Genomic DNA, 20,626 nt, shown 5'->3' with positions numbered 1-20,626 from the left:
TTTACACAAATTACCATACACAGCAATTAAGAATAGTTCTTTGGTAGTTTTTCTCATTAAAAAGTCTGAAAAAAGATAGCATCTGTATAACATTAGGATATAAATCAAAAAGACTGTGGTTTGAAAGAAAATGATAAACTGCTATTAGGTATATTATAGTATAAAAATATACCTTGATAACAATGTGACCCTTTCTTGTTCCAGTGCGATCCAATTCCCTATGTTCTTTAACCATAACAATCTCTCCTTCCTCTTCTACCTTCTGCATGTTTTTCTCCACTTGGTTGAGGATGCGGCAATAATCTTGCTGGGCTATGCACACAAACTAGGGAAAATAGATTGCAAGAGACAAGTTCAAAGGTAATGGTTTCTAAAATGTTAAGAGTACTTTGTCCAACCTGCCCTGCTGCCTAGAATACCTTAGTCCCAAGTGTAAGGGATGCTATAGATTTGCCATCCTCAAATGTAGCAGAAACTATGAAGTCAGACCTTTAACTTCATGAGATCGATTAATAACCCCCATTAAAGCTCATTATTATTAACTTCTTTTTGCTTTTATGGCACATACATATTTTTCTAAATTAGTTTTCCAGCTAAATGCAGAATAAATGCAGAAGTTGAACTTCTACAGGTTCCACTATTTCTCTGATTTTGGAACTGTTCACTATCACAAGGGGTACCATAAGCAATTTTTCTGTTATCACTGCAGATAAAGTGCTTTATGCAATGAATATCCAAATGTGCCTTATGATCATTTCTGCTACACTAAGTGGTTGAATAAGCCAGGATGATATATTCTGTTATAATTCTTGCCTTAGGAAAGTGCATGATTAATTGATAAAATATGAATTAATGCCTATCAAAGAAATTTCATATCTCTATCCTTCTCCTATTGCCCTAAATAAAAGCTAAATCTGACTTGACATTTATTTTAAGGAAATTCCTAATTTCCATCTTGAGGGCATATAAAAAGTAAATGATGAAAGGAAAATGCCTTTTTAACAGTTGCTTCTACAATTAAAATAAGCAGCTATTTCCCCCTTTTAATCATAATATTATTGCCAAGCATAATAAAGTAAAATAAAATATGTGATTCCTTCCACCTGACAGTCATGTCCTCACCCTTTCACAACATGCAAGTTTTTAACTGAACACACCACACTTGTGCAATGTCCAGTTTTTATCACCCAGGGTTGTTGATGAACTATTTTGGTTCTAGAAATGAATGTATTCCCTTTTATACTGGAATGTTTAAAATCACAGCTTTTTATATTCTTGGATACAACTGCAGCTGAGATTCTCTCTCTGTCTAACTACCGACTGCAACTGCTGAGGCCGTCATAGGGAGAAGCAGCAGCAGTAAGGCACTCCTCTCTCTGTTATGAATATGAATCTAAATTATCCTGTATTTAATACAAACTAATTACATTTTGTAAGCCACATTGGGCGGGCTCTACCTTGAAATACAGCATTTAAGAACAAAGAAAGAAATGAATAAATATTCATATATTTCAAATTAATATTCTTTCATTTAAAATTCATAAGAATGTGATCTTTACTAACAAGTGTTGCAAATAGGTTCATTAACCACAAACACTGGATATTCATTTTGGTTTTTTGACAGATCAATGAGGCCGCGCTTGAGACACTGAAGTTATATTACAGCCACAAGTTTACATCACTTAATGTTCTCATATTTATGGCACATAATGGCTTTGTTCAGCTGCAATACAGTTTAGTGCTATGTGAGTGAGCCTCAGGCTGGCCAGCTCACCTCTCCATATTCCTCCTTTGGCACAGCGATGGGTAGGAGTGCAGAAGCAGTCACTTCCATTTTTAACTAACTTAAGGTTTTAGCTAACTGATCAACCCCAGTTGGTAGTTGTCCAAACCTGGATAAACCTTGGCTGTTCTTTTTATGGTTTAGTAAACAACTTCATACTGTGGTTTATTATTGTTGTTGCTACCCTTGTTATATTAATTGCCTTCTAAATTTACAGTTTCAAGGTGATTTAAATGTAAAATAATTCTTAAAAAAATTAAAACACAAACATATTTAAAACAGGATGAAAACCCTAACAAGTAGTCAGTTGTTAAGACCTATTTATCCAGATGGGATAAACAGCCTGTTGATCTTTCCCAAACCCATAGATCAGGCATAGATCTCCACATCTATGGCGTGCGAGTGGCAAGGACTCCTTTCTCAGGCTCCCTCTGCCTTTGCTGGCGTGGGTGAGCTACCTCTTTCTGGGGGGAGAAAGACATAGCCCGCTCAACCCCCCCCCCCCCCAAGATGGAGGGAGCCCTGGGACAGAGCCTGACAGGCTCCTTTCCGAGGCTCCCTCCACCTTAGCTGGTGTGGGGAAGGTGGGCAAGTACCTCTTTCTTCTGGGAGAAAGAGATAGCCCATTCGCCCTCCACTTCCAGAAGATGGACTAGGTGGTAGTAGCCAAGAGCACCGAACCTGTCAGGCTCCATGCATCTGACTGCCTTCACCCGAGCGGGCAGGTTGCCTCTTTCCTCATGGGGTGGTTGTATTCCCTCAGAAGAAAGTTGCAGCCCACCCTCCCAGGTGAAGGCAGCCAGGCAGTAGCCAAGTGTATGCTTTGCCCCAGCACCACCATCAGGCTGCCTCTGCACCACTTCACAAGGTGTACAGTGCAAGCCACCCTATCCAGCCTTGCAGAACAGGGCTGCTTGATGCTGCTGGTGAGCGTTGGGCCTGGTATCAGCATCAGGGAGCCTCTGTACCACAAGGCTGCCTTCACCTGGGTGACTGGGCTCCATCTTTCCTCCTGGGGTCTATCACTCACAAAGCTGTTTTCCTCAGCCACACCCAACTGTCCCACAGCTGACACCATATGACAGCAGGTGTGAAGAATGTCAAGCTGCGGCTGCAAAGACACACCAGAGTAGTGTATTCCTGGTGCGGGACTTACATTTGTTGTGTCAAATGCAAGCTCTGCTTTGTTCCACTTAGAAGCTATTCATGTAAATTTAGTGCTGATTGTGCCTTGTTGGCGATTGGCTTCACTTAGAACTCCCAACTGGAACTTCCGAATGAAGTCATCTCTTCCAAGAGTGGCACTTGCATTTGCACTGAATTTAAATCCACCGCCAAATGCAAGAATCACTCTTGGCAGGAATCTTTGCAGCTTGAATTCAAGCTGAGACTGCAAAGGAAAAAAACACGTTCCTTTGCAAGCATAGCTTGAATTCATCCTGAGACCACAAAGGAGGAAGTGGATGCTCTTAAGAGTGGCTCCTGATTCCTTTGCCATGGGTTCAAAGTTAGGTCACTTGATGTGTTGTGTTGTGTCGTGTCGTGTCGTGTCGTGTCGTGTCGTGTCGTGTCGTGTCGTGTCATGTGAGTGGCAGGTGGGTGATCCTGACCACCTGTCAAAAGTGGCCTGTGGAGGGTAGGGGAATTCTGGATCCAACCCACTGGCCAGCTTTGTCATAGAGTAACCACATATTCTGATCTCTTCCACACAGCTGTGCTGGAGAAGAAAGGAAAACACACCAACAATAATTCAGCATTACACCTGAGCCTGTCATATATTTGCATATTAATCTAACAGGTAATTCATATTTTATTTTCTACCTGGCAATCATCCACTTTGGTTCTCATTACTCCTTTCATGTATTCTTTGTCCATGGTAGGGGAAACACCAAAACTGTTTCCCATGCATAATATTTCTGATCTTCCTTCAGGATGGGTTACTTCCACAGAACCATTCAAAATAACAGACCAGGAGTCCAGCTAAAAATGAAACATAGAGTTTGAGACATACAAACATAGGAAAACCATTTCACCTTTTTAGGGAACATTGTGTGAATTTGTTTTTCAATAAAAGGGAAATGAAAAAAGCGGGAAAGTACACGTATACATAATAAAAACCACTTCAAGATCCTGCAATTTTACCAACATAAACTTTACACATGTACAGAGGTTAAAGGAGATGCAGACATATCTACTGGATATGCTGCCTTATTTATCAGCTACTTTTAAGGCAAAGAAGATTAAACATTGTATTTGCTTCTGCTATAAGCAGTATGGAACAGGACAGCTAACCTTTTCAGACCCATGGGTCACATTTGAGCTTGCTAAACCATCCGAGGGCTGCGTGACACATGGCTCCTGATCTCTCAAGCTCTTTCTTACACTTGCTTGCTCTGCTCTCTCTTCAGGATCTGCATACAGACAGGTACACTTCGAGCACACTTTCCCCATGCCTACAATACTCAATGATATCGCACACCCAATGCTGATATCACACATCCAACACTGCTATCACACACCCAACACTGATATCACACACCCAACGCTGATATCGCACACCCAACGCTGATATCACACACCCAACGTTGATATCGCACACCCAATGCTGTTATCACATACCCAACACTGATATCGCACACCCAACGCTGATATCACACACCCAACATTGATATCACACACCCAACGCTGATATCGCACACCCAACGCTGATATCGCACACCCAACGCTGATATCGCACACCCAACGCTGATATCACACACCCAACGCTGATATCGCATACCCAACACTAATATCACACGACAAAACCAGACAGCACTCTATCGCTTTCACTCCTGACTCTCCTCAACTCCTCTGATCAAAAGATGCTCTAAGCCAAGCTGGCAGTTTTAGAACACGGAGGGTGGGGCAGTTGGCAGTTATAGATCACTGCAGTTGCTGCAACTAATTTGCATCTGATGTTATCTGTCAAACTGAAGCCTTGTGGTTGTAAGGAAGGGCTTGCAAATACAGGAACATAGGAAACTGCATACATTTAATACCATTTTTCACTGGCATAACATTCAGGCTACATTACACCCATCTGTGATCTACTACAAATGTGAAAGTGAACTGAAGTCTAAGTCCAAGCTACATTAAGAATATTCTGTTCAGCAAATGGTTATCTGTAAGCACCGGTGCAAAAATATTTTATGGGGGGGGGGGGTTAAGAACATAAAAAAGAAGTTTTAGATGTCTCAGGAAGGACCACTGAATTATGCAACTACTTACCTCTTCTCCATCATTTAGAACTATGGTCCCCGCCCTTTCTACGACTGCAAACACCATCACAGCACAGAGTTCTCTCCTCACTGACATTGTCATATTAGCAAAAGCGGGTAACTGATGCATGAATTCCAGGAGTTGTTCTAAAGAATAATGAACTCACTGAGTTAAACATGTATAAGCAATGACAACTACTTGATAATGAGATTTTAGGAATATGCCATGGGATTCTAAGCTTGTATTATTCCACAATGTGTTGTGTACGGTATTTTCATTATATTCTACAGGTTTAACAAGTCATAAATCATACTACGTTTCAAGCATTTTACAACTTCCTTTTGTTTATTATATTAAAAATCTTTTTTGTTAAAGTGTCATTTAGTAATATTTTGGAAAATAAAACACATGTTAAAGAAACTGCAAATGCCACTAACATCTTCCTCTGCTGGGTTTCCATGGTAGCTTACCAATATCATCATCTGTCCTGTCTATTGGGTCTTTCTCCAGGCAATCTCTAACAATATCCCTGCTCATTAGAGGATCAGAAGCCCTCTCAATATCCTCTTCATCATCATCATCCTCAGAATCCACTGCTGTCTCTGGTAACCCACTCAGATCCATATCGCCAGCTTCACTCTCTGTGGCCTGAAATGATCATTGAGAAAAAAACATTCAGAGGCCTCTTATAATACTAAACACAACTCAAAACATGTACATGAAGCGAATTTAATATTTACTCCACAGACAAGACAAGGTTCATCTTTTCTCAGCACTTTTCCATTACCTGTGGGAAGTATACAACAGGAATTCACTGTATTTTGGGTAAAGTAGGCACACCTGGAACATACTTAAATCGAAAGCAAGATTAATATATATGTGGGTGCTGCTTAGTCCCATTTTCAAACCCATCTAAAGTATTACATGTTCGCGATGAAACCTAGAACACTGACATCAATTAATCACTCACTTCAGTCATGAACTCAGCAGGTGAGCACCACCAAAGGCAAAGAAGAGCTACCAAGAAGCAAATGGGATGCTTCAGCATGCTTTGGGGAGCTCTATGTTTTGTAGAAGTACAGATAATTTTCAAGAACAGACACCTAAGAGCCTCTACCCCTACTCCATGCAAAGGAACAGCTCCATGAGGACTTGGCATCCTCACTGTCCACAGAATAATGTCTGATTAGGGCAGAAAAATTGGGGTGCTGCTGGAATGCAATAGGGTATCCTACAAGAGGACATGGATGGAACCGTGAATAGAAAAACGCCACGCTGCAGCATCTGGATGCAGGTCACATTTGTATCGTAAAATTGCAAACAGCCAGTCTATCAGATATGGGAGTTAACTTCCAGACACTGTATGTGTACCAGAGAGGAAGAACACTATCTCCCAATTCTAATCTGCTCTGTCGATCATATGGAAATCAGAAAATCCAGCCAACACGTGGCTTAAGGTCATTAATAGGTACCCAGAGGTGAATATATTTTATTGTTTCAGTTCTAAGATGAAACACTTAATAAATCCCAAACATATTTGCCTGCCGTCTGAAATAAAGCTGCTTTTTCTGCAGAAGTAGATTTAATGCCACAGCATCTGCTAAGCTTCAACTGTTATGATTTGAAGGAGATGAAGTCTATTGAGAATGCTCTGTAAACCATTGCTTTCTAAACTGATGTTTACTAGACTTGGGGCTAAAATATTAAAGGTCAGATAGCAGTAGAAAAGGTCAAGTATGTTTTTTTAAAAAAAATGTTAATTTGAGATATGAGATTATATGAGATGCACATGCTAGACTTTCCACAGATATTCTATCCTTATAGAATTTTAAAAAGTTGTTTTCAATGGACAGCTGGATAAATGCTCTAGCATAAAAATTGTGGATTTGACACTCTAGCCAAGCTATTCCAAGTACTGTACTGAAAAGACTTTTCATACTGGAACAAATTTATCTGCCCCCTCCATAAACTTTTTGTTTCAGTCTTAACTGATAGTCACTTTTCACTTATAGACTCCATTTAGAGGTATTAATCCATTAACCACACTGCTTTATTTCAGCCCAATGATGATCTGGCCATGCCAGATTTGTACAGCTAATCTAGTATCATCTACTCTAACAGGCAACAGGTTTCCAGGGCCTCAAGTTTTATCTCTGGTTAAAAGCCATTTTAGCAGAAAATCTAAGGTCTATAAACCTGACCTAGTATACGGTCACTTTCTATGTTTTTTGAGCAAACAACATATGAGCCATGTTGAACACAAAATACTGTATACTATTTGCATAGACTTTATCTTTAAGGATCAGAGAGAGCATGCTTCTGTAAACCAGAAGACGGCAGAAGAGGGCTTTTGCACACACGCCCTGCCTGTGAACTTTCTATGGGCATTGGGACTGGCCAGTGTGGGAAACAGGATGCTGTGCTACAAGGGTGAGAAAACTTTCTGACCAGAGAGTCAAATTCTTATCTTCCCACCCCTGCTGGGGCAAATATGACAGGTGGCGGGGGGGGGGGGGCTTCACAGTGCAGAATCCTGATTGTAGGGTATTTGCAGTGCTCTTTGAAAGCTTTTTTGGCAAATAGCCTTGCACTGCTGTTTAAACCTCTGAAGACTGGAGTTCAAAAACACATGCCTCTCTTTTTCACATCCAAATTGGAATATCACTTGTGTTAAGTTTGGCTGAATATGATGAAGTTTCTCTTTTTTTCTTTTTTTGGGTGTATGAGTATACTTAATCAATTGATTAAAAGCTACCTCCACAGGGTGGCCAGGTTATATGGACAGCTCATGATAATGCCATTAGGTCAGACCATGCATCAAAGTCCAGTAAAAAGTTATGACCACCATATGGATGCTTAATTATTCAAAAGTGGTTCATGGCAGCCTCTACATAAAGACCACATTTTTAAAACTTGCACCTTAACATCCATTTATTATTTTTTCAATAGGTAAGAAACAAAGAAGGTAAGTGCCCCTTAAATTAGTGTGGCCAGGCACCGTGGTGTACTGGTGTACTGACGGCTCTTAACATCCAAATTGAAGTCTAAATCATGAGGTATGATGACTGCAGCCTTTGGGCAATGTGGGGAAGGTATTGGATGTTTGGTTACCTAGTATTATCCATCCGATCGCCACTGTCAGTATTTTTGAAGATACAATCTAGCCTTAAAGGCCAGGAATTTGTTACAGACGTGAAATTTGGGATAGCACAACATTCCAAGAAAAGCTTGAATGCCGCACAATACTACTGTTTTGCAGGGCAGAGAGCAAACTGCTTACCCTTACCCTGCAAAAGTATTAGAATTTTTCAGTATATTCAAAGGGACCTCAATGACCTCTTACAAATAATGATTGTAGGATATTTCATATTGGCAAGTAATTCTTGTTTTAAATGGATTTGTCTTTTATGTATAACACATGACATACAATTTTAGAAACAAACATAAATATTTAAACAGGAATATTCTCAGATTATTGCCGAAAGCATCTCAAGATTCAGCTTCATGATTTATTCAACTCAAAAGGACGTCTATGAATATATTTTCATTGCATAGCTGCTCTTAAACCTGCAGTATTAAATACTCCATATGAAGCAAATACCGGAAAGAGTTAACTGAGCACACAACACCATAAGTAATATTTGCAGCTACTATTTTTTTTACTCCATAATCAAACATAAGGTGAACCATTACTTCTGGGTGTCATTTGTGAATGTCTCCATAAGAAGGTGCCCAAGCAACTAAAGAAAGAAACCACACTCACCAAACCCACAGTGTAGTCAGTAACATTAATATTTACATAATTTACCATTTTAAAAAGAGTAAGTATAATATATATGGATATCAACCTTCTGAGAACTACGAAAGTCTCTTATCTTCCACAATTCATTTTCTAGTTCATTTATTTGTGTCTACTAGACTATGTTAAATAACAAATGATGGATAGTAGTTTTTATTAAGCGCTTGTTCAATTCAATAAAGTAACATACTCATCTATTTCCCAACCTATAAACAAAGTCACATGCAACAATGTGAAAACAGAAAGTAGTCTCTAGTACAGCATCACAGAACAAAACATTACAAAGCAAAATATGCATTTTAATTTCTATTGATCACGTCATAAACAATTACTAATTCTACATAAGCATAATACCAGCTCTCACAAATACTTTAACTGCCCCCTCCTGACACTGTTGTTGCCCTTTCCTTTCAAATTACTTTCTTCCACATACTTCTCACTGGAGGTTACTGTGGTGGTGGCCTTTGAACTTCCAATTCTGCCAGTCCCTGCTTCTGCTGACCTCTCATTCCACTGCCTCCCAAATTCATTCCGCAAAAATCTGTTCCCCTTTGCATCTCATCTCTATATTTCTATCCTGTATCACCACCTGCCCCACTCTCAACTTTCCATTCAGACTCCGACAACTTCTGTACCTTCCTCCTGTGATTTCAAACTTAACATTCATTGTGTCTGTGACACAGCTGCTTCCCATCTCCTGTCCCTCATTCCTTCTATGTTTGCTTTGGGATGCATTCCCCAACATATGACTTTGGGCATTTTCTTGTTCTCATCTTCACTTGGAAATGCTCAGCTTGTGCCACAGAGTTCATCCAATCTGAGCAACACATTCTCTTCTTCGACATGCACACTCTCTGCCTTCTGTATATTCTACTTCTTGCTCCATTTGTCACCTGCAGTCAAGTGGTGCAAGGCTTTCTTGGGAACATTGCCTACTTCTCTGCCATGTCTCCCTTATGCTCTTCAGGGGTTAAGTACAGTTCATCAACCAACTCTAGATTTGTTTGCCCCAGCTCTCTCAACTAACTACTGACCCCTCTAAATACCCCAGCCTTTAGCCAACATCCTCAAGTCAATCTCTTTGAGTCAAACAACACATAATGATGAATACATAGCCTAATGATATGTGGTCATTTTTAAAACAGCTGTTGCCAGGAGGAAAGGACAATACAGGTAGGATCTTACTGTGTAGGAGGAAGGTTAACCCTTCCCCCTTGCATTATGTCTCTGACATACATTGCATACCAGTTTACTGTTTCTCACCACACTAAGGGGAAAGTTTTGCTTGGACCAAAATGCAGGTGTAAAGGGTAGATCCACCTCACACACATGGTCCTGATTTACTCCTGTAAATTAGAATTTCTGTTCATCACACAATCATGAACACAGTATCCAAAATGCACATCTTTCCTCTCATTTCCAGCTATTTTGCCTCTTAAACCTACTTCAACCAATTTTTGCTTTCTCTTTGGTTGACTATTATGTTGTCCTTTATTACCTGCCCCATGATCCTGACTCCTGGGTGTCATATCTTTTTATCACAAATATCCTTCCACATATTAAATTTCTCCCCATTCTCTGGCTCTTTCCTTCTTGCATTTAAACATGCCTCTCTTTTTCACATCCATAAAAAAATAATCTGAGCTTTACCCTTTGCTTTCGAATCTCTGGACTGTGCCACATACTTCCCTGTCTTAAATTTCTCTCGATTCCTCTCTTAGTTCCCTGTCATCTGGCTTCTACCTCTTGAACTCCACTGAAGCTACCCTCATCAAATCACTCCTCAATGCCAAATCCAAAAGGTCTCTATCATCTTCTTCCTCTTCTCATTGGTGCCTTTGTTGCCTCTAATACAGTTCATTAATTTTTCGGCTTCGCTCCTTTTACGTACTCTGTTTCTATGGCTCTGTTCTTAGCTGGTTTATTTCCTATCAGTCTAATTACTTGATCACTGTTTCCATAGGGAAAGTTCTTCTCTGCTGAACCTCCACAGGGAGTTATTCTCAGCCTTCTGCTATTTTCTCTAACTATACTGTCCCTTAGTGACTTCATTAAACTTTGTGGCTTTCAGTACACACTGATGACACCCAACTCTACCTCTCTGTCCAATAACTTCCCTTCTACATCCAATCCTTCATTTCCAACTGCTTTTTGGTTTCCCTGTTTTATGTTTCATTGTTGTCTCAATACATACAGGGCTGATCTTTCCTACTGAACCTTACTGTCTTTGCACATGCTCCTTATCCATTGATAAGATTACTACCCACTTGTTGATCAGACACTTGCTGATCAGCTTTGAGTTTATCTTTAATTCCTCCATTCCATTTTATGCAATCTGTTAAGTCAAGTTGCTTCTCCTGGTACAACATTATGAAAATAGCCCCTCTGACTTTTGTGCAGCAGTTCATGCTCTAATCATCCCCTAACTTTAATTGCTACACTATTCTATTCTCTAGCTTGCTGTTGTCACATTTAGCCCTCTCTCATCTCCATCCTCTATTTTGCTGCCAAAATCATTCATTGCTCAGGCTATAAAACCACCCTCCCTAAACACCTGCACTGGCTGGCTCTTACATTAATCATCCTTACCCTCTCTGCTACTGCTTCCATGTTGAACATTAGATTTGTTAGTTCCTCCTGGTAGAGACCTGTACTTTGTTATCTTGTAAAGCACCATGCACATTATGGCACAATAGCATAAAGGAAATTGACCAGATACTTGCAGAATAAGGGGCACATGAACCAATCTACTGAGTATGAAGAAAAGACTTTGAGATGACACAAGACCAATATCTGTTAGTAAAACCCTAATGGGATGAAGATACTGTACTCAGGATCACTTATTCTGCAAGAAGCCTCCAAATGTAAATGTACTGAACAATGTAACTTTCTTTATATCTCAAGATTGTGTATTCCCTTCTTGGTTCAGCTTTTTGATTTGGTTTATTATTTTGGACGGTTCACTGCATCAGAAGAGCAAGACTAAGCAAATGCCTGGCTGCTCAATTCTGTTGTAATTCAATGCTTAATAAGGTCATCCAGATGGAGGGAGTCCCTAAAGGAAACAGGTTAAGCCACAGACCTGTTGGAAACAAGGAAAACACTAGGTACCCCCTTGATTTTGGGGACAATAGGATATAAATAAGTCATGAGATTGCACTAGTTCCCTGAGTTATCATCTAGACTGAATATCTTGGATAATCAGTGCTATATTGTAATAGCCACATGATACAGCCAAAGACTGAAGCCATTATATTAATATTGTTGAATCAATATATGTTTGCTTAGTCTATCACTTACAATGATTTTATCTTCTGGATTTAGTTCGGCCAAAGGCTATCTTTTGCTTTGTTTTTCGTTATTCCACCTTCAAAACCCCAGTGAAAATTAAGCTGCTCTTTGAATTACTTATTATTATTTTTAATAAAAAAGTATCAAAGAAGTGAGAAAGTGGAGAACTTCTCATGGATAGGTGCACAATTTTGTTGTTACTTTTAAGTTGGCCAAGGAACGTTTCTTAATGTTCTTTCAATCATTCTACAAATCATCTTGCTGGTACTCTGTCTGCCATTCTTCAACCTTCCTGTGTGTTTTCCTTTTCTGGAAACTCCTTAAATTCTCAGCTGGACTCAGCTGTGTACCTGACAACTGCTCATTGTTATGGTTTTAAGTGAAGGCCTTTTACTTTTAAATAAATCAGTGTTGAGAGACATTAAAAGGTAAAAGGAAGGACTTCCATTAAAAAGCAAAATTAGCAAGTGCACCATGCTCAGGAATTCAGTATCCAGCCTCCCTCCCCCCCCCCCCCACTTCATTTAAAGTTCAGTAGAAAATGTTGTGAGGTAATTCCTCCTATGGATCAAAAATCCCAGGCAGACAGAGAGACTGTGGAGTGCTAATAAATATTTAAAGTATAGAGAAATGTACACCCAACCCATGGACACCTTGCAGCAATAAAGTAAATTCTAAACCCTGTGCTCACCAAAAATTTCAAAAAAAATGCAAAAGTGTCCTGAGAATGGGGGAGGGGTGCATCTTTTCACAGGGTTTTTTGTGTGTGAAACTGGAAGGCAGCATTTGGCTAATGTGCCTTTGTCTGCGTTTTCCAGTAAGCAACTAGGACAGGTGATCCCAAAGGATGTGATATGCACTAATTATTTGATTCATTTTAAGGTTCACCAGTAAAAAACACATTGGCCCTAAAAATACAGTGTTTTGCTTCCAGGAATCCCATTTGCTTCACACTCTATTTGGGCTAGTTTCCTATTGCTGGGAGTTAGCTAGTATAGGGAAGGTTTGATCTGATTTAGAACATATTGTTCACTGGACACCAAACTTACCACTTGACAATTATCAGTTCAAGGGAGTTGACCGGCAAACTGGCCCAATGATTTCCAAAACTTTAAACTAACCTACAGATTGCTTGAAGCACCCCACAGGCACAATATGTCTAGGTGCAGATCTGCAAAGGCAGAGGAGGGAAACCCTGCTTTTTCAGATTTTGCAGGGGCTTCACTTGAGCTTCAGGAAGTACCAGCATCACTCTCTCTGCCTACCATGAGGAGGGGAAAGCCGCTTTGCAAGACCCGAACACAGGTTTTCCTCATCTGGTGTGGGGAAGCAGGGGGGAGGAAGAAGCCTATTTTACAAGCACCATTAAACTCAAGAGATGCCTGTTTCAAAGAAACAGCAGGGAAAACCCTGTTTTTTAATTCCACTGTGAAAAGGGGTTCTCTTGAAGACACATTGCTTGTAAAATACCAGCATCTGTCTCTCCAGCCCCTGAAATGGCTTAAAGCGGCAAAGTGCTGTTAGAACCAGCCACCTGCCTCTGTCTAAAGGATGAGGGCTGGCTTAAAGCGGCAAAGTGTCGTTTGACCCAGTCTCTCCCATTCTTTAAAGAGCTGTTTTAAACAGCATTTTGCTCTGCTTCTTTCAGCAAGAGGAAGACAGCAGTGGTACCCTCTCCCCCTCGTCCTTAAATAAGAAGGGAAGGTGTTCTAAACCCTGTCCTCTTGCCCAACAGTTGGTACCACCAGCAACATCAGCAGCTGATGGGTGGGTGTAGCTTGGGAAATATGGAACCCCTTAAGTGGTCTAGGGGCTGGCAGTTCCATACCCCTGCTCTACATTATAGTTCTTCTGTAAGACTAGAGCAAACAATCTTAACACAATCATCATTACCATTCAAGATCACATCTTTGTATTCCAATCAATACAAAAGCAGAAGGATCAAACTGAGCTGCAGACTACGTATCTATAATCTGACCCTTACCTTCTCACAATATTTGTTTTATTGTGGGACAATCAATCCCAACCTTTAGTAATTACATCCTACACTTATTCTGAATTCAAACTTTTTTTCCCTTAGGCATTTCTTAATATACAATTTAAGACATAATCATAGAATGAACTTGCAGAAATGCCCCACCACCATCACCAACAGCTGTTTACTTTGTTCTTCGTGACAATGTTTTGGACTCTGAAAGTATTATGAACCATATCCCTAAATCTACTAATTATTTCCCATTACCTTACATACTAGAAACATAGGAAGCTGCCTTATACCGGCTCAGACCATTAGTCCATCTAGCTCACTACTGTCTATGCTGATTGGCAGTGGCTGTCCAGAGATTCATACAGGAGTCTTCCCCAGCTGTATAAGGAATGCCCGGGATTGAACCTAGGATCACTAGCACAACCCTTCTCAAGCTGTGTGTAATGTGCTTACATTGAAACATGTTTAGTCCCAGTCTAGGCTCTTCCTGTTCTACTTCACTTTCTAATCTGAGTTTTAATTATTTTAACATACTGTTTCTAATCATTTATTTGTTTATTTGTTTATTTCATGTCCGCTCTTGCCCTGATTTTGTGTTATAAACTGCACTGGGAACTATTTGGTTGAAGGGCACTTGATATGTTAAATAAACCAGCCAACAAAAAAAAGTGGAACAAATAGTAAGATGTCACTTGTAGAAGGTTAGCTATTTCATGTGCATGCATGAGCAAACTGATTGCGCTGTTCAAAAGTAAAGACCCTTTTGTAAGAAACAAGTTTTATTTATGAGATCTGGATAATTTGCCTTCCACTTAAATGGATAGCAACCCATTGTGAAATTGCTATGACTGCACTGAAATAACAAAGCATGATGTTCCCATCATTATCTTCATATTATCGAGATTTCTACCAAATTACTAATTACCCAGAGTAAACAAGGTCTTTGTCCATTAAGCATGTAGGAAAGTGTGTATCTCAATCAGTAGGGCTATAAAGTGGCATTTGCCTCCAAAGGTTCTAACTGGCATTTGCAAATGAATCCGTTTTCTTAAAAAAAAAAAAAAATACATGAACACAGAATAGGGAAAGGAGATGGGTGGGCGTGGGTATAAGATTCTGTAGACTATGAAACTAACCACTACAATTTAACCAAATTCTCCCAATCTTCATGTAGTCATTTTGCCGGTTGCCATTTTTACAATACTGACTTAGCTCAATTACAACTGTTCACTATCATACCTGGTAGATATCAGACAGGCTGCTGCTTCCAGAGTCGCTAGTGATACTACATCCTGAATGACTAGATGAAACGTGGGTCACCTGTGGGTGGAGACTGTCAGTAAGGTGCAGTTTTGTGAAATCTGCAGGAAGCTGTAGACAGAAACAGAAAAGGCATAATTAAATTGTGTACCTAGACATTCACTTCATAAACATTTGAATGATTAACAGTACTCGTCAGTACTAAAACCATACAAAATTCATTAAGCAAATCCTTAAGGACAGAAGGGTTGAGAGGGTGTTTCAAATGTATGCTTTGTAAATATGTGACAAACATTGACATTACTATGGCTGTTGCTGTAAATGTAAGAATGGAATATGACTTGCTAAGAACAAACCCTTTAGTGAGCATTTACTCATGATTCCCACTGGAATCATGTGAACGGTCTCAAAGGAATCAGTGGGAGTTACCATGACTATGTTTAGGATGGCAGTCACTGGCTTTTGTGAGATGAACACCTGTTAATGCACAAATACTTGTGCCAAGTAGGGTTGAGGGGGCAATGCTTAAATATTGGAATATGTTTCAAACTTGTTTGATTCAGTTTTTAGAAACTAATGAGAAGTAGGAAAATATAACTTAATTTGTGAGGCAGAAATACAAAACTATAGCTATGTATCATGCAACACGTAAGCGACTGAAATTGTGTTAAACAAAGAAAGCTCTGAAATTTCTATAGTCTGGTTTTTTTTAAAAAAAACATGATGCTCATGGCTAGCATAACCTCTCAACTGCTATGTTGTTGTTGTTTAAACACAGGTTGGTTGACAACATAAAATACTTTTTTGGGGGGGTTGTACTATTTTTTTCTAAGCAGTAATCTGAAGTAACAAATAAATAGTAAAATTATTTATCTCTCTAACCCTTAATTGTTCATTCAGAACCTATGTTGGTCAACTACAGTCACCATTCATTTTATGCTTCTCCCATAGTTCACAAATTTCCAGAGGAACCAAAAGATACAGACCCCTGTGATGCATGCATACTTAATAAGAATTTGGAGGTAGTTTCCCAAGCTTTAGACATCCTTACCACACTCCAGACCCTCTCATTCAATTAGAATGAAAGTGGATAGGGGAGTGCATGGGACAGGAATAATAAACCTGCCTTTGCTATCTGCTCTAGCTACTTTCTTTGTTTCCAGTTCCCCTATAGGAAATGAACCAGCAGAAGATGGAGCTCAGCTAGATTAGTCTCTATCTGGTTGCCCTCTACCCAAACTACAGCTTTTAAAGAAGTTACAAGACACTACTGAAAAGCATGGCTCCAAAGAGCCACACAGTCCTCTTTAAATATTTCCACAGCTGTGCCTGAAATCATTCAGCTGATATTGACAGTGGGAGGTTACGGAAGAAGCTACTACTTGTCAGCTAAGCACAGTAATAAGATCATTCCAAAGCACTTCCCCACTACTAGATTTTACTTTCGAAATGCAGAGTCTACATAAGATCACCATTTCCACTGTAGAGAGCAACATGTCCCTACATCACCTAATAAGAACACTTATACAATCTTGCACAACTCTAAACCTAATCTACCCTGCCTAGTTTTTCACTTAAGAATCTTATTATATTGTTTAACTAAATCATTGCACATACAAAATAACATCTATTAGTACAATGGAACTTCCCTTCTCCTACTCACCCTGCCCCCTCAAACATGCCCCCAGAGCAGATTTTGGGGTAGCGCTGGGTACAGGCGGTAAGTGAAAAGGAATGGAAAATTATGTTGCCTTTGCAGAAGTCATTCCACACATACACAATAATTTAGTTGGATACAACTCTAAATATCTGCATATTAAACTAAGTGCATAAAACCCCCACTCCTTGAACTGCTCATATGTAGACCTAAGACAAACCATGGCTAAGTGCAAACATGTGGGTTCCTCAAGAGAAGATTATGGCCATTTTGGTCTTGCTTTGGCCCTGCTGCACTGCAGCAAATTAATTCATGGCTTGGCTTCATGCTGCAAACAAGGTTTGTTCTTGGTTTATAACTCGTTGCTTGTCTGGAGAAAACAAACCACAAGCCATGGTTTAAATGAACACACTTGATAAATTCACAGCAGTGCAGCAGGACCAGATGAGGAGCAAATTAGCTACAATCTCCTCTTTGGGAGGCTGAACACACAAAGCCATGGTTTGGCGTACACACCCAGAGAGAGAGAGAGAATAAGGCTTCACAGGTCAAAACGTTTACAGAATACCGTCACCATGTATAGAGAATACTACAATCTAGAGTTATGATTCGTGTGTGTGTGTGTGCACGCACGCACGCACGCACGCATGCGCAGGGTGGCCACACCTCCAGTTGGTTTGTAGGCCCCAGAAAGTTGGCAAAGGTGGAATTAGCCCTACCCTCAAAAAAGGCTACAAATGTTGCTCTACAAATGTTCTTCTTTTGCTCTACAAATGTTCTTCTTTTTCTGGTATTCAGGACTGCTCTTTTGTATCAAAGCCAGATTCCAAAAACTAAAGCAGAATTACACCATGCTGTTAAACACTGATCTAGGAAGCACCATTTTGTACTAATTAAAACTAGCATACTGATGAAGAGTATTATCTAAGAGTCATTTATGGGGTGGGGCAAATGGGGAAAATAACAGAATACAGTAGTGTTTGTTAAAAGTAGCCTAGAGAATATGGATGCAGAAATGTGAATTCATGATTGTCACTATAAAAGGTAAAGGTACCCCTGCCCGTAAGGGCCAGTCTTGACAGACTCTGGGGTTGTGCGCCCATCTCACTTAAGAGGCCAGGGGCCAGCGCTGTCCGGAGACACTTCCGGGTCACGTGGCCAGCGTGACATCGCTGCTCTGGCGAGCCAGAGCCGCACACGGAAACGCCGTTTACCTTCCCGCTGGTAAGCGGTCCCTATTTATCTACTTGCACCCGGAGGTGCTTTCGAACTGCTAGGTTGGCAGGCGCTGGGACCGAGCAGCGGGAGCGCACCCCGCCGCAGGGATTCGAACCGCCGACCTTTCGATCGGCAAGTCCTAGACGCTGAGGCTTTAACCCACAGCGCCACCTGCGTCCCGATTGTCACTATAGTTCACAGTTAAGTACAGTAACTGTGAACTATAGTGACAATCATAGTTTTATTCCACCAAAAAGTAGAATAGTAAGTTACAATTCTAAAGTGATTGTGATTAAATATTTAGGAAAACAAATTCTGACCCATTCTAAAGCAGCAATTTCTCAAAGTTAAAGCTCATCAGTATTTCAATAGGAAATTGTAAGGAATAACTGGGTATCTTACTTAAGGAAAGTATGAAAGGGCCATTGAAATGCTCTGTTAGTCATCATTTCTGAGTGACCTTATAAAGAATCATAACTATGGCTGACCCAGATTAACAAAGTCCAAAGACAAAGGCATTTCAAGGTCCTATGGTAAATTATTAAAATAGATTTTCTATATTGTTTCAATTCTACAAAGCCAACATAAATACATTTTTAAAGTGTACTGTTCTGGAATCTTGACTATACCACAGGGTTGTCATACACTATTCCCTCTCATGCCCTTTCCAGCAATATGATTGTAACACTGAGCTACTTTGCAGAGTGGAGGCAACTCACACATTCGCAGCCACATTACCCCCTATAATATGATACAATATTGGACTTCGTTGTGCAGGCCATTTTTTTCAATCTGCCTTTGCTGCTAACCATTTTATTTTGGGGTGCCGTGCCCAGTTACATCACTAGAATCCTTTGTATTGTGAGGATAACATGGTGAGGGAGAAAATAATGTATGCCTCATTGAGATCACTGGAGTAAAGCTGGGATATAAACTGAATAAAGAAAATTAACAAATGTACTTCACCCATCCACCCCCAGTCCATTTCCCAACAAACTCTCTTTGCCTGTTACTCTCACTCAGCAATCTATTAAACTCCCAGGCTTCTCTCAAAACAGTTTAGTAATGAGTATGTGAAGGGACACCCTTCTGAATTCCTGTTGCCTAACATTAGCCATAAAAACGCATTTTAAGCAAAGATTACAAATATTTTATGCAACTCATGGGTAATAATGACACTTACTAGACATTCCTCTTGACCTAACACAACAAACTATTTCCCCAAAGTCACAGTACAGATATATTTTCCCCTAAACAACCCCAGCAAAGTCTGTAGAAGAAAAACACACATATCTTGCCAACTTTTGAGCATCAAAAGTCAAGTGGTTAACAAAATCAGAACAGTTTCTTATCCTTTCTATCCCCGAATCAGCATGAACCATCCTCAAGCTTACCTTTCCCATGATGCCAAGTTTCAAATCAATCCATTGAACTATTTTCTAACTGTACTGTCTTTCCTCCCCCCAAAAAATTATCATTATAATGGCAAGATTCAATATAGCTGGCTCACACTTAACATAGTGTCAATACCGTCGCCCTATAAATCCTGACAAGTGATGATTAACACTTCATGCATCTGTTTTTTAAAAAATCTTCTATAATTTATTTTTATTTTTATTTTATAATTACATCCTCTCAAGAATACAACTAGAAATGCAAAAAAGAGGGAGGGGCAGATTTTAAAACAGAGGGAAAGAAGAAATGAAATAAAATTACAGACCAAGTAATAATACAAAGGCTTTGCACAATGTACTACAGTAAGCAACATTAGGCACAAGGTTGTCATAACAATACTGTAATTAAAACTGTAGTAATAATAATAATATTATATTTTCTTGTTCTTCCAGGTGTGAGGGAGTGTTATCCAATACCTCTTTACTCAGGAAATAATATTACCACATTCAAAGATATACAAAGGCTGGGAGTTATCTCTTATAAGCGAAATCAACAAAGCCATGTATCAATTGAAGTGGACTGCAGCCCACAAAAGTACACTGTCATAAAAGCATACTGGTCTTTATTGGTTTTGCAGCCTCTTTTTTCTTTCTGCTCCTATAGACCAACACAGTGACCTGTCTCAAAGTTGTTCACACAGAAATGCCAACACGCATTCAGCACTCTTGCTACCAAAATGTTTTCCCCTCAAATAGCTACACTGGCATTCTGTCTATCCTTACCTTCAAGTTCCCTTCATAGCCTTGCCTCCCATATCTCACATTTCTAATATTCCAATACATCCCTCCCCATGATATTCTCTCAAGCTCCACCAACATCCAAAGATCTCCTGCTCCTTCAGTGGCAACCTCCTCTCCTTGCTGAACTGTATGTTTGGAATTTCCTTCAATCGTACCAGCATGATGTCAGCTCTCTGAC

General features: G+C 39.8%; 1 protein-coding gene and 1 long non-coding RNA gene across 7 annotated transcripts in view; one reads left to right on the top strand and one right to left on the bottom strand.

Annotated features, from left to right (window-relative positions):
- Positions 1 to 20,626, bottom strand: part of RAPGEF2 (Rap guanine nucleotide exchange factor 2) — a 166,616-nt gene that overhangs the window by 29,208 nt on the left and 116,782 nt on the right. For all 6 annotated transcript variants that reach the window (XM_079991335.1, XM_079991338.1, XM_079991337.1 and 3 more), the window contains 5 exons: positions 15,358 to 15,489; positions 5,512 to 5,689; positions 5,051 to 5,187; positions 3,605 to 3,763; positions 173 to 325 (listed from right to left, as the gene is read on the bottom strand). In XM_079991335.1, coding sequence (XP_079847461.1) covers positions 173 to 325; positions 3,605 to 3,763; positions 5,051 to 5,187; positions 5,512 to 5,689; positions 15,358 to 15,489 — 759 coding nt within the window. The remainder of the gene's footprint in view (positions 1 to 172; positions 326 to 3,604; positions 3,764 to 5,050; positions 5,188 to 5,511; positions 5,690 to 15,357; positions 15,490 to 20,626) is intronic.
- Positions 283 to 20,407, top strand: LOC307224573. Its single transcript, XR_013842676.1, has 3 exons — positions 283 to 360; positions 3,496 to 3,581; positions 20,101 to 20,407. It is a non-coding gene; the product is annotated as an uncharacterized lncRNA (long non-coding RNA).

The sequence above is a fragment of the Podarcis cretensis genome (genome assembly GCF_951804945.1).
Source record: "Podarcis cretensis genome assembly, chromosome: 9".
In the NCBI taxonomy this organism is placed as follows: domain Eukaryota; kingdom Metazoa; phylum Chordata; class Lepidosauria; order Squamata; family Lacertidae; genus Podarcis; species Podarcis cretensis.
Note: the sequence above shows the minus strand (reverse complement) of the source record. Positions and strands in the feature narration are given on the sequence as shown.